Consider the following 12,752-nt stretch of genomic DNA (forward strand, 5'->3'; position numbering starts at 1 on the left):
GTGTTCATAGACAGTTCCATTGGGTGCAGCTACAGCATGTTTGGAGATGACTCCAAGCTGAGTTGACTCACTCAAGGGAAGAGATGCAATCCAGAGACAACTTGGCAGGCTAGAAATTGAGTAAGGCAAAGTGCAAGGTGCTGCAGCTGGGTCTGGGCAATTCCCAGTTTCAATGCAGACTGGGGGATGGGTGGATTAAGAACATGTTTTGGGTACTGGTGGGTGACTGTTACGGGTTTATCCCAGCTGGTAACCATACAGTTGTTTTCTAGCTGCCCCCCACCCAGAGGGGTGGGGAGGAGAATCTGAAAGAAATGGAAACCTCGAGGTTGAGATAAGAACAGTTTAATAATTTACACAGAATTTTAAAAAGTTAACAACAATAATAATAGTAATGATAATATTATAGCAGAAGTCATCATGAGAAGGTTGGGAAAAGGAAAAAATCCAAAGGAAAAGGGAGAAAGGAAAGCAAGTGATGCACAGTACAACTGCTCAACACCCGCTGACCGATGCCCAGCCAGTCCCTGAGCAATGATTCCCCCCGCACCTCCCCCTCCAAGTTTATATACCAAGCATGATGTCCCATGGAATGGAATACCTCTTTGGCTGGTTCAGGTCATCTGACCTGGCTGTGTCCCTTGCCACTCTCTTGTGCCCACTCCTCCAGCACTCTGGCTGGCAAGGCCCAAGAAACTGAAAAATTCTTCGACGTAGCATAAACATTACCCAGCAACAACTGAAAACATCAGTGCATTATCAACATAGTTCTCACATCACAGCCAGAACACAGCACTATACTAGCTGCTAAGAAGAAAGTTAACTCCATCCCAGCTGAAACCAGGACAGTGACAAATGGGACATGAGCTGGCAATGTGGGCTTGGTGCCCAGAAAGCCACTCACACATCCTGGGCTGCAGAAGAAGTAGCGTGGCCAGCAGGGCGAGGGAGGTGGTTCTCCCCTTCTACTCTGCTTTCATGAGACCCCAGCTGCAGGACTGCGCTCAGCTCTGGGGCCCACAGTCACCACAGACATGGGCCAGTTACATTAGGTCCAGAGAAGAACCACCTAAATGGTCAAAGAACTGGAACATCTGATGACCCAGGCTCTGTAAGATGACTGCACCTCTTTTCTTTTGGCCATTTATCTCTTCTTTGAGGAAGGGCTGAAGCAGTTGAGGTTCTGCAGCCTAGAGAAGAGAAGGAGACCTTATTGTTCCCTTTTAATGTATAAAAGGGGCTTATAATAAAGACGGAGAGAGACTTACAAAGGGCTGCTGTGACAGGGCAAGAGGCAATGGTTTTGTACTGAAAGAGGGTTGGTTTTAAAGAGAGAGAAAAACGAAATGTTTTACGATGAGGGTGGTTCTTGGTCAGGTTAGACGGGGCTTTGAGCAGCCTGACCTAGTGAAGGAGGTCCCTGTCCATGGCACAGGGCTGGGCTAGGTGAACTTGAAAGGTCCCTTCCAACCCAAACCATTCGTTGGTTCCATGAAAGACTCGGTATGGCTTTGCACTTTCCCCTGGTCAGCTGCTCAAGTACGGAGATGCAATAGCAGGAACTTCTGTGAATGAAAATGTGACTAGTAACGGTTATTCTGTTCCCTTAGCATAAAGCTATACACGTGGCCTTTCGGGTGATATGTTTCTCGGGGTAATTGTTCTTCTTCCTAAGAGAAGAATTTACAAAAAAACAAAGGAGACCCCTTACAGGTCTACCATGACAGGACTGCAGAGGGTTTGGCTTCATTCTGTTTCTGATGCCTCATGAGTACTCCAACACGAGTTTGTCCTTGATGGTACTCGTCCCAGGTAAGGAAAGCAGAACGGAGAATGAACTCTTCCGCAGCTATCAAACCGTGTGTTGCTCTTCTCGTTGCCGCCGATTTCACCAAGAGCGGCTGAGTTCCTTTGTGTTCTGCTCTGCCGCGCGTATCGGGTGCTGAGCACTCCCTGCGATGGGGGAGGTGACCGAAAGCCCCTGGAAGTGTACCTGAGCGTTGAACGCCCCCGGGGCCGGTGCAGCCCCCACGCCCCGCGGAGCGCCCCCAGCAGCCGGCTGCGGTGGCGTCGTGGCGCCTCCGGGTGCCGCTGTTGGCCGACGCGAAGCGGCGATGGAGCCGCAGCCGCAGCCACAGCCGCCGCAGCGTCCTGCCCCCACGGGCTGCTGGCTCGCACGGCGCCGGCCAGAGCGGCAGCAGCACGGGCAGCAGCCGCGAGAGGCGGCGCAGGGAGCAGCGGCGAGAGGCGGCGCGGGGAGCAGCGGCGTCCGAGCCGGCGCCGAGATCGCTGCCCTCCGGCGGCCCCCGCGCTCGTGGCGGAGCGGGGCTGCAAGGGAGGGAGGGCAGCGGCAGGAGGGAGGAGCGCGGCGAGCGCTGGCGAGAATGGCGGGCAGGCCGGGGCCGAGCCGGCGGCCAGCGGCCGGGCGAGCGCTTCTGCCCGCCGTGCTGCTGTGCTTGTGCTGCCGGGCGGCGCCGGAGCGGATCCGCTACGCCATCCCCGAGGAGCTGGGCAGAGGCTCGCTGGTGGGGCCGCTGGCGCGGGACCTGGGGCTGAGCCCGGCAGAGCTGCCGGCACGCAAGCTGCGGGTGGCGTCTGCCGCTAAGAAGCAGCTGAAATACTTCAGCGTGAGCGGGGAGAACGGGAACTTGTACGTGAGCGAGAGGCTGGACCGGGAGCAGATGTGCGGCGAGTCGCTGTCCTGCGCCATCACCTTCGAGGCGCTAGTGCAGAACCCGCTCAACGTCTTCCACGTCGACGTCGCCATCCACGACGTCAACGACAACGCACCGGCCTTCAGCAAGGCTGCTCTCCACCTCGATATCGGTGAATGGACGCTTCCCGGCGCTCGTTTTCCGCTGGAGATGGCCCGAGACGCGGACGTGGGCAGCAACTCGCAGCTGACTTACCAGCTCAGCAGCAACCCGTCCTTCAGCCTGGCCGTCAAGGAGAGCCCGGATGGAAGCAAGCAGCCGGAGTTAGTGCTGGAGCGCGCGTTGGACCGTGAGAAGCAGAGCTCCTTCGAGCTGCTGCTGACGGCGGTGGATGGCGGGGACCCCGCCAGGTCCGGGACCGTGCAGGTTCGCGTCAACGTGACGGACGCCAACGACAACCCCCCCGTGTTCAGTAAAAGCATCTACGGGGCGCGAGTGCGGGAGAATCTGCCGCCGGGGTCGCCGGTGCTGCGGGTGCGGGCCACGGATGCGGACGCGGGCTCCAACGCGCGGGTCTCCTACTCCTTCGGCAACGTCCCCGACGGCGTCCGCGCGTTGTTCAGCGTGGACAGCGAGAGCGGCGAGGTCAGGACGGCGGGGCCCCTCGATTTCGAGGAGAGGAGTAAATACAGCTTCGGCCTGGAGGCGAGGGACGGCGGCGGGCTGACGGCGCACTGCAGGGTGCAGCTAGAGATCACCGACGAGAACGACAACGCGCCCGAAATCACGGTGCTGTCGGTGTCGAGCCCGGTGCCCGAGGACGCGCCGGCCGGCACGGTGGTGGCCCTGCTGAACGTGAACGACGCGGACTCCGGGGAGAACGGTCAGGTGTCGTGCGAGCTGTCGGGCGAGGCGCCGCTGTCGATCGTGGCGTCGTCGGGCGGCTCGTACAAGGTGGTGACGGCGAGCGCGCTGGACCGGGAGCAGGCGGCCGAGCACCGGGTGACGGTGGTGGCCAGGGACGGCGGCAGCCCGGCGCTGTCCAGCCGCACGGCGCTGGTGCTGGAGGTGTCGGACGTGAACGACAACGCGCCGGTGTTCGAGGAGGCCGCCTACAGCGCCTACGTGGCGGAGAACAACGCGGCGGGCGCGCCGGTGCTGCGCGTGCGCGCGCGGGACGCGGACGCGGGCGCCAACGGGCGCGTGAGCTACTGGCTGGCGGGCGGCAGCGCGGGCGCGGCGCCGTACGTGTCGGTGGAGGCGCGGAGCGGCGCGGTGTACGCGCAGCGCTCCTTCGACTACGAGCAGTGCCGCGAGTTCGCGGTGGCGGTGCGGGCGCAGGACGGCGGGGCGCCGGCGCGGAGCTCCACGGCGACGGTGCGCGTCTTCGTGCTGGACCGCAACGACAACGCGCCGCGCGTGCTGTGGCCGGCGGCGGCGGCGGGCGCGGGGGCGGAGGCGGCGGCGGGCGCGGGGCCGTTCGAGGTGGTGCCGCGCTCGGCCGAGGCCGGGTACCTGGTGGCCAAGGTGGTGGCGGTGGACGCGGACGCGGGGCGCAACGCGTGGCTGTCGTACGAGCTGGTGCAGGCGCCGGAGCCGGCGCTGTTCCGCGTGGGGCTGCACAGCGGCGAGGTGCGCACGGCGCGGGCCGTGTCGGAGAGGGACGCGGCCAAGCAGCGGCTGGTGGCCGTGGTGAAGGACCACGGGCAGCCGGCGCTGTCGGCCACGGCCACGCTGCACGTGGTGCTGGCCGAGAGCTTGCAGGAGGCGCTGCCGGAGCTGAGCGAGCGGGCGGCGGGCGCCGACGCGCCGGCGGAGCTGCAGTTCTACCTGGTGCTGGCGCTGGCGCTGCTGTCCGCGCTGTTCCTGCTGAGCGTGGCGCTGGCCGTGGTGGCGCGGGTGCGCGGCGCCGGGCCGCCCGCCGTCCTGCGCTGCCTGGGCGCGCAGCGCTTCTCCGTGGCCGGCGCCGCTTTCCCGGCCGACTTCTGCGAGGGCACCTTGCCCTACTCCTACAACCTGTGCGTGGCGCCGGGCCGCGCCGTCGCCGAGGGCGCTTGGCTGCCGCCGCCGCTGCCCAGCCTGCCCGCGGAGGAGCTGCTCGGCGGGGAGCCCTGCGGGAAGCCGAGCCCGAGCAGCAGCGCCGGCGCGGGAGAGCCGCCCGCGGACGCCGACGCACCGCAGGTCGGTAAGCCCGCGCGCTCGCGCTCCTCCCCTCGAGCCTTTCCGAGCCGCCGACCGCTCTTCCCCGGGGCTTCCCGCGGGGGCGGTGCAGGGGCAGCGCTGAGCCGTGTCCCCGCCAGGGAACGGAGGCACGCACGGGCTCTCCGCCTGCCCCTTGATGCTCTTTCCCACAGGAAGGTGCGCGTGGCGCCGTGACCGGGGCAGTTACCCCGGCGCTTGTTCCCCGCCAGTGAGCGGTTTCCTCCTTCTGCCAGGTGCCCTCCCATCTTCTGGAGAAGTCTGCAGGAACGGCTGCATTCGGGGGGCAGATAAATTTCATCAGGGCGTGATTTTCCCGAGTTCTGTGCGCTATTATTTCTCCTGTCTTTTTCCTGGGTGGTAGTTCCCTCCTCCTTACTGGCCCTCTTCTGTCTGTCTGTCTGAGACAAGCGCAGGTGTAGAACGGCAAAAAAGAAAGCGAAAGAAAGTCGCCTCTTGTTGTGTTTCAGAGCCTGTCTTCCCATCCTGAGAACATACCTAAGACTACAATGAGGAACGCAAAACGACACTATTTGCGCACTCGAATAAAGTGCCTTTGCACATTTTCGCATCGTCCGCGTGGCTTAGGGTTTGCAGCCGTCCTTGTCTCCTTCTGCTTCCTACAGCATTTAGTGGCAAAGTTGTGTCCCACGGCCGGGAAGATTCACGAACTAGACAAGTGTTTTCCTGCCACGCATCAAGCTCTTACAGCGTGATTTTTGAGAAGATGAAAGCCGCTGCGCGGTCGTTGAAACCGATTATAGAATTATCAGTATCGAATTATTGAATGACTAGGATAAATGTGAAAGTGCATAAACTATCCTGTGTCTGCGGGGAGAAATCCCAGAGCGCGTGCAAGTGCCCGAGTAGCCCCCCTCGTCAGGGTCTGGCTGGGCGGGGGTGGGGCGCTGAGGTTCTGTGTTGCTGGCCGCCACCCCCTTTAGCCTTTAACCGCCTAATGACCGTCAGCGGTGGCGGAGCGTTTAATCTGGGGCGTGTTCCTGGCGGCTGGGTGAATGAGCCTGATCCCTCTGGCTCCCGGGGGACGCTCTGGACATCGCGTTTTGTGTTGCAGAGCCTGTTTGCTTTTGCTGTCCTTGTACCGGTCGTTCCAGCGTGACGGCTACGGAAACCAGTGGTGGGGGTTTGTGCTTTTGAACTAATGGTCTGAGCATCGTATTTCGAGAAAAATGTACGTTCCTGTGCATCCATGGCCGTTAGGCAGATATCATAGCCGTGCGGTAGCATCAGGCGAGCCGCGGGAGGCGCGCTCTGTCTCCCTGGCCGGGATGGTCTCGGGGAGCCAGGCAGGGGCGGGCGGGAGAGAAGGCGACGGCGGAGATCCCCGCTGGACGGGACCCGCTGCCTCCGCGGCGAGTGCCGCGTCCCGGCGAGCTGCCCGTGGGGAGGCCGGGCGGGCCGCGCTCGGCAGCGCTCGGTGCCTGCAGTGCCGGGAGGAGGCTGCGGGCGCCGCTGTTGACCGAGGAGGAGCGAGAGGAAGGCCGGAGCGCTGCCGGCAGCCCCGCCCGCTGCCGCCCGGCTCGCTCGCTCTCTCGCTCGCTGGCTGGCTCGGCGGCCGGGCGGTCTGCGAGCGTCCCCGCGGTGCGGAGCCGCGCTGCAGCGAGGCGGAGAGGCCCGGAGCGGCAAGCCGTGCCCGTGCCCCTTTCGGCGGGCGGCGGCGGGGAGCTGCCGGCGGTGCCGCAGCAGGGATGTGCGCGGCGGGGAGGCGCTGGGGCCGGCGGGAGCGAGCCCTGCTCTGGTGCGTCCTGCTGGCGGCGTGGGAGGCGGCGTGGGGGCAGCTGCGCTACTCGGTGCCCGAGGAGATGCCGAAGGGCTCGTTCGTGGGCGACGTGGCCAAGGACCTGGCGCTGCAGCTGCCCGCGCTCCCCGACCGCGGCGTGAGCCTTGTCTGCGAAGGAAAGGCGCAGTATTTCGCCCTGCACAGGAAGACGGGACACTTGGTGACGGCGGAGAGGATAGACAGAGAGCAGCTCTGCCGGCTGGTGGAGAAATGCGTGCTGCGGTGTGAGGTGATAGTGGACGGGGAAATGAAGGTTTACGGCATCGACGTGGAGATCACGGACATTAACGACAACGCGCCAAGCTTCCAAGACACAGAAACGGAGCTGAGAATGAGCGAGACGACAGCGCCGGGGTCGCGGGTTCCCCTGTCCAGGGCTCACGACCCGGACGCGGGAGCGAATTCGCTGCAGAGCTACGAGCTGAGCGTCGACGAGCACTTCACGCTGGCCGTGCAGGCGGGCCCCGGCGGGGACCAGCGCCCCGAGCTGGTGCTGGCCAAGGCGCTGGACCGGGAGGAGGCGGCGTTCCACGAGCTGGTGCTGAGGGCGAGCGACGGCGGCGAGCCGGCACGGACGGGCACGGCGCGGATCCGCGTGGCCGTGCTGGACGCGAACGACAACGCGCCCCAGTTCAGCCAGGCCGAGTACACGGTGCGTGTGCCGGAGGACGTGCCCGTGGGCTCCGTCCTCCTCACCGTCACGGCCGCCGACGCCGACGAGGGGCTGAACGGGCACGTGAAATACTCGTTGACGAAAACCAAGGAGTTGGCATCGGAGATTTTCCACCTGGACGCTGAGACGGGATCGATCAAGCTTGTGTGTAGCCTGGACTTCGAGGAAGCCGACTCGTATGATCTTGAGGTTCAAGCACATGATGGTGGGGCCCTTTTCGACACTGCCAAAGTCGCGATCAGCGTGACAGACGTGAACGACAACGCGCCCGAAATTTCTGTGCGGTCGGCGCTGAGCGCGATCTCCGAAGATGCGTCGTCGGGGACGGTGGTGGCCCTGCTGCACGTGCAGGACCGGGACTCGGGGGCGAACGGCGAGGTGCGGTGCAGCATCGGCGAGGGGCTGCCGTTCCGGCTGGAGAAGTCGTTTGAGGGCTACTACCGCGTGGTGACGGCGAGGGAGCTGGACCGGGAGGAGGTGGCGGAGTACAACGTGACGGTGCGGGCGGCGGACGGCGGGTCGCCGTCGCTGTGGAGCGGCGCGGTGCTGGCGCTGCGGGTGCTGGACGTGAACGACAACGCGCCGGTGTTCGCGGAGGCGCGCTACAGCGCCCGTCTGCCCGAGAACAACGCGGCGGGCGCGCTGGTGCTGACGGTGCGGGCGGCGGACGCGGACTGGGGTCAGAACGCGCGCGTGCGGTACCGGCTGTCGGAGGGGCGGGTGCGCGGCGCGCCGCTCTCGTCCTACGTGTCGGTGCAGGCGGAGACGGGCGCGCTGTACGCGCTGCGCTCCTTCGACTACGAGGAGGTGCGCGAGGTGGGGCTGTGGGTGCGGGCGGAGGACGGCGGCGCGCCGGCGCTGAGCAGCAACGTGTCGGTGCGGCTCGTGATCGTGGACGAGAACGACAACGCGCCGCAGGTGCTGTACCCGCCGGCGGCGCCGGGCGCGGGCTGGGCGGGCGTGGAGCTGGCGCCGCGCTCGGCGGAGCCCGGGGCGCTGGTGGCCAAGGTGGTGGCGGTGGACGCGGACGCGGGGCAGAACGCGTGGCTGTCGTACGAGCTGGCCAAGGCGACGGAGCCGGGGCTGTTCCGCGTGGGGCTGCACAGCGGCGAGGTGCGCACGGCGCGCTTCCCGCTGGCCCGCGACGCGGCGCGGCAGAGCCTGGTGGTGGTGGTGAAGGACCACGGGCGGCCGGCGCTGTCGGCCACGGCCACGCTGACGGTGGTGCTGGCCGAGAGCGTGGCCGAGCTGCTCTCGGAGCTGGGCAGCGCGGCGGCGGCGCCGGGCGAGCCGGCCGGCAGCCTGACGCGCTGGCTGGTGGTGGCCGTGGCGGCCGTGTCCTGCCTCTTCCTCGCCTTCCTGCTGCTGCTGCTGGCGCTGCGCCTGCGGCGCTGGCGCCGCTCGCAGCTGCTGGCGGCGGGCAGCGGCGCCGCGCGCGGCGTCCCGGCCTCGCACTTCGTGGGCATCGACGGCGTCCGCGCCTTCCTGCACTCCTACTCGCACGAGGTGTCGCTCACCGCCGACTCGCGCAAGAGCCAGCTCCGCTTGTCGGCCGGCAGCTGCTGCGACACCCTCCCGGCCCGGCCGCCGCCCGACGAGCCCGCGCCGCTGCTCGGCGACGACCCCGCCGCGCCCCCGGTGAGTGCCTCTGCCTGCGCTTGGCTGCCTTTCCTTCCTGCCGCTCTGGAGTTTCTCGCTGCCCCTTGCCTTCCCTCTGCGCACGCAGGCAAGGCCGGCGCAGCTGCGGGGTGCGCTCCTGCCTCTCGTTCCCGCGGGGCCCGTGCCTGGCTGGCTCATCCGGCGCTCCGGCTGCGGTGGCAGGCAGGGGCGCTGAGGGCCCCTGGCGCTCTCTCGCGGGGCTGGCGAGGGGAGGAGGCGTAGGCACGACCGCAGCAGGACAGGCGCCGGGGTGCGTGGGGGTGTATGGTCTGGAGGGAGCGCTCGGGACTCCTGCTTTGCTCGGTATCCACCCCCAGGCTCTGCTGGTGAGCCTTGCAGAGAATACGCCTCCCTTCTTGGAATGCTCCCAGGCGTGATAATGGCGCACGTCACAGAGAAGTGGCCTGGGGGACTGGCCCTTTGGTGAGAGGTGCTGGCACATTAGGAGGGTCCAAGAACACCACGCGACTTGTGAGGGGCTGTTGACGGGCATCCTGGGAGCTGTCCTAGAGCGGCTGCAGATGGGTATAAGACACGTCGTTTAGCCATAGGAATGTTATTCCAACTGCACTGCGAGCCCTGGGAGGTCCTTCCTGTGTGTTCGCCCATTGTCACAGTGTTTTTAACAAATGGCTTAATTATGTGCTTATGGCAAGGGCCATTACAAGAGATTTGGGAGGAGCCAACTGAATATTCATTCCCTGCTAAATACCTGAATTAGTTCCTGAGCCTAAGTACCTTGCTCCAAGAAGAGAATGCCATGATCCCTTCAATTCAGCACGGGTTAATTTCTTGCCTTGCTCGGTGTGATGATCTGGAAGTGGGTTGTCATTTCTGATAACATGTGCAAGATCAGATCTGCTACATTTCTCTGACTGTCACGTACCTGGCTTTGACGGTCCCTGCTGTAAAGAGGAAGACAATCATAGCTCTGTTTCCTTAAAATGTTACTGGAGGAAATGCTTTTGGTTGCCACAAACAAGACACATGTTTTGTTTGTTCCCAGGCTTCACTGCATTCATCAATTATTCTTCCTGTTGAGTGATGTGTGCTGTACATGGCAATCAGTGAGCACTGATGTGCACTTTATGTCGTGGTTTGGGAATCGTCTATCTTCCAAGGTGCCCCTGTGCTGTAGTAGGACTGTGTATCTTTGAGGTGATCCTTGGATGACTGGATCTCTATTGGAGCTGCGTATCACTTATGGACTTGAGAATGCTGTGTATTTCCTTGAAGCAGTGTGATGTGCGGAGAAATCCCTTTGCATGCATCTGTGTTGTGATCCTTGGTCTTCAGTAAGGAGAAGTTCATGTACAACTTTTCAGTCTGTCTGAAGAGGTAGCCTTCCCATTGTGTAAAGTTTGGGCAGGGTGAAAAGTTCTGCCTGTCCAGAGACTGGGCAGGTGAAAAAGGTTACTGTGCCTGACATCTGAAATGTCTGAAAGATGTAATGGTGCTGTAAAATTTCAGTTTGTCCTAGTTGTTACCGGGAGCCCACAGCTGTGGTTCCATGCATTTTCCCTCTTCTACTCTGCAAAGACATTCCATTGAGGAAATGTGGCTGTGGTCTTTGGTGTGAGCCACTCATGTGCTTATTACCAACTAGATACCATTCTTGCATCGCTTCTGCAGTTGGCAGGGGCTGAACTGTGAAGCTGTGATTCGTTCTCTGCAGCAGATGTCTCGTTCTTTCCTTGTTGGTTGCCCAGGCCTAAGTCTGGGCCTCATTGTGCCTGGTGACCCTTACAACATTTAAAGTTCTCTTCTAGTTGTTGGGCTGGCAAAGCACTTCCCATCCATACCATGAAGGTGTACAGCTGCCAAGGCAAAGACTTTGATGCCCTTCTGTTTCCCTAAGGTGCCACCAAATGACATGCTCTTTAGCCTGTGGCTGACACGTGGCCAAAACACTGGTTACTGTCCATGGTGCAACTGAAGGCTGTGAGCGCAGAGCCAGGAGGTTGGGAGGGAGGCTTGGAGCCATGGAAACCGGTGGGTCAGCGTGGTCCTGTCTGAGCAACGGTCTGATTTTGTGCCTTTTGCCAAGGCCTGTGCCATTCAGGCAGTGGTCCTGGTTGCGCTGTCCTGAAAGGGAATGTCTGTCCTCTAGCAGTTTGTGCAGGAACTGTTTGTGTTGGACAATGATGCACGGGAAGAACGGCTTCAATTCCTCTGTGAAACTGCATTACCCTTCTGTCTGCCCCTGTAACACTGCGATGTGGAGTTTCTTCATAGTTGTAATGACACTGTCTTTCAGGCCTTTGTGTCCTGGAAGGTCGTGGTTCGTTTCCCCCCTTTCTGCAGAATGCTTTTGCATTTGAAACCGTGCGTGGCATTTTGCAGCAAAGACTTCCTTCAGCCACCTAAGACAGACTTTTTCCTTTGAGGAAAAGCAAGCAGAAGCTAAAAGAGAGTCTGTTGTAGTAGCCCAGGAGAATGAGCATGAGAAAGAGACCAATGATAAGGTGTTTACACTTATTGCTTCATATTTGTGGGAGATGAACGGGTCACACAGTAGAAAAAAAGGTTTCTGGGAGCTGATGACTATTTCTTAAAATGACCCCTCTAGTACTTTGAAGTTCAGGTTAAGACTTCAGGGCTGCACTGGCAGATTGAGATCTGTGTGACTTCCAGGTGCTCTCAGGGAGGAATTTCAATGCCTGCAGTGAAGACCAAGAAGACTTCCCGGTGAGTTTCTCTGACAACACTTCATCTTCTGATGTTTCTTTTTCATGTTTGTCCATTTATGGTTTGTTTTTTCTTTCCTTGTTTTCCTGTGTGTGTAGGTTTCCTTGTCATTATCAGCAGAGCTTTGTTTAGCAATGTGTCACATGTTAGTGCCTCTTGTCCACACTACAGCAAGTGTGAAAGGCAGGAGATGTCAGGGTATCTTTGTGTTCTGTTATTGTTGGGAGGAATCTCTTTAAACATGACCTTAGTGGAAGTCACATCTCTGTGGAAGAGTGTGTGTGTGCTCAAAGAGGGGAGGAGATTCCACCTCAGCGGACAGTGTGATGACCCTGACTCTGTTGGAGGGATGTTCCTCTTTTGTTTTGTCCTTTTTTCAATGGTGTGCTTTACAGTCCTTCTCTTTGTTCTCAGACTTGTGGTGAAGAAATGTAACTCCCCCCTTGGTGAGATTGTAGTGCATTGTATTAGCACGGTATGTCTTTTCCAACTCTGAGAAGGCCAGTAGCAAATCATCCAGTTGTGTATGGTGGTAGAGAAGAGAGGGGAGTTGTGTGTGTGATAGAAGAACAGATGGTCATTTCCTTGCCTTGTCATAGTTAACACAACTGTGTGCCTGACGGTGTACCATGTGTGCAGCTGGGGTTCCTGCTTCTCAGACAGTGTGGCCTAAGAAATGCTATTCCCTGTGATGCTTTCATTCCTGCATGATTCTGACTCTTGCCTCGCTTGTTGTCACGAGCTAGAGTTTGACCTCCGTGTGCCTGATGACATAGGGAAGGTCAGGTCCCTTGCAATTCCCAGAGTGCAGGCTCAGATCGCATACACCCCTTTGATGTTGAGAGCTGTAAAGAGGAAGGCTTTCCTAGGCATACGTGTGCTCCCAGAGGCGCACTTGTCTGTAGTGAGAAAGAGGAAGACCATCCCTAGTGCAGTCCTCAAAGTGTGGAGTTCCAACCCAGCATGAGCAAGATTTCCATTAGCACACCTGGGGCCTGTGGGAGAAGATGTGCAGGGTATCCTCCATACAGCCCCCCAAAATACTCTGGCTGCTAAACTGGAGAGATATGGGACTGTT

The 12,752-nt window shown here is 60.8% G+C and overlaps 2 protein-coding genes across 2 annotated transcripts; both read left to right on the forward strand.

Moving 5' to 3' along the window:
* Nucleotides 1–723: 723 nt before the first annotated feature.
* LOC129736598 (protocadherin gamma-B5-like) lies at nt 724–6,078 on the forward strand. The gene has a single exon (XM_055717610.1). It carries the CDS (start codon nt 2,115–2,117, stop codon nt 5,028–5,030), a length of 2,916 nt encoding a protein of 971 aa, XP_055573585.1. The 5' UTR covers nt 724–2,114; the 3' UTR covers nt 5,031–6,078.
* Nucleotides 6,079–6,151: 73 nt separating this feature from the next.
* Nucleotides 6,152–9,208, forward strand: LOC129736637 (protocadherin gamma-A2-like). The gene has a single exon (XM_055718446.1). It carries the CDS (start codon nt 6,563–6,565, stop codon nt 9,206–9,208), a length of 2,646 nt encoding a protein of 881 aa, XP_055574421.1. The 5' UTR covers nt 6,152–6,562.
* Nucleotides 9,209–12,752: the final 3,544 nt, after the last annotated feature.

This window comes from Falco cherrug, chromosome 8 (genome assembly GCF_023634085.1).
Source record: "Falco cherrug isolate bFalChe1 chromosome 8, bFalChe1.pri, whole genome shotgun sequence".
NCBI classification, from domain to species: domain Eukaryota; kingdom Metazoa; phylum Chordata; class Aves; order Falconiformes; family Falconidae; genus Falco; species Falco cherrug.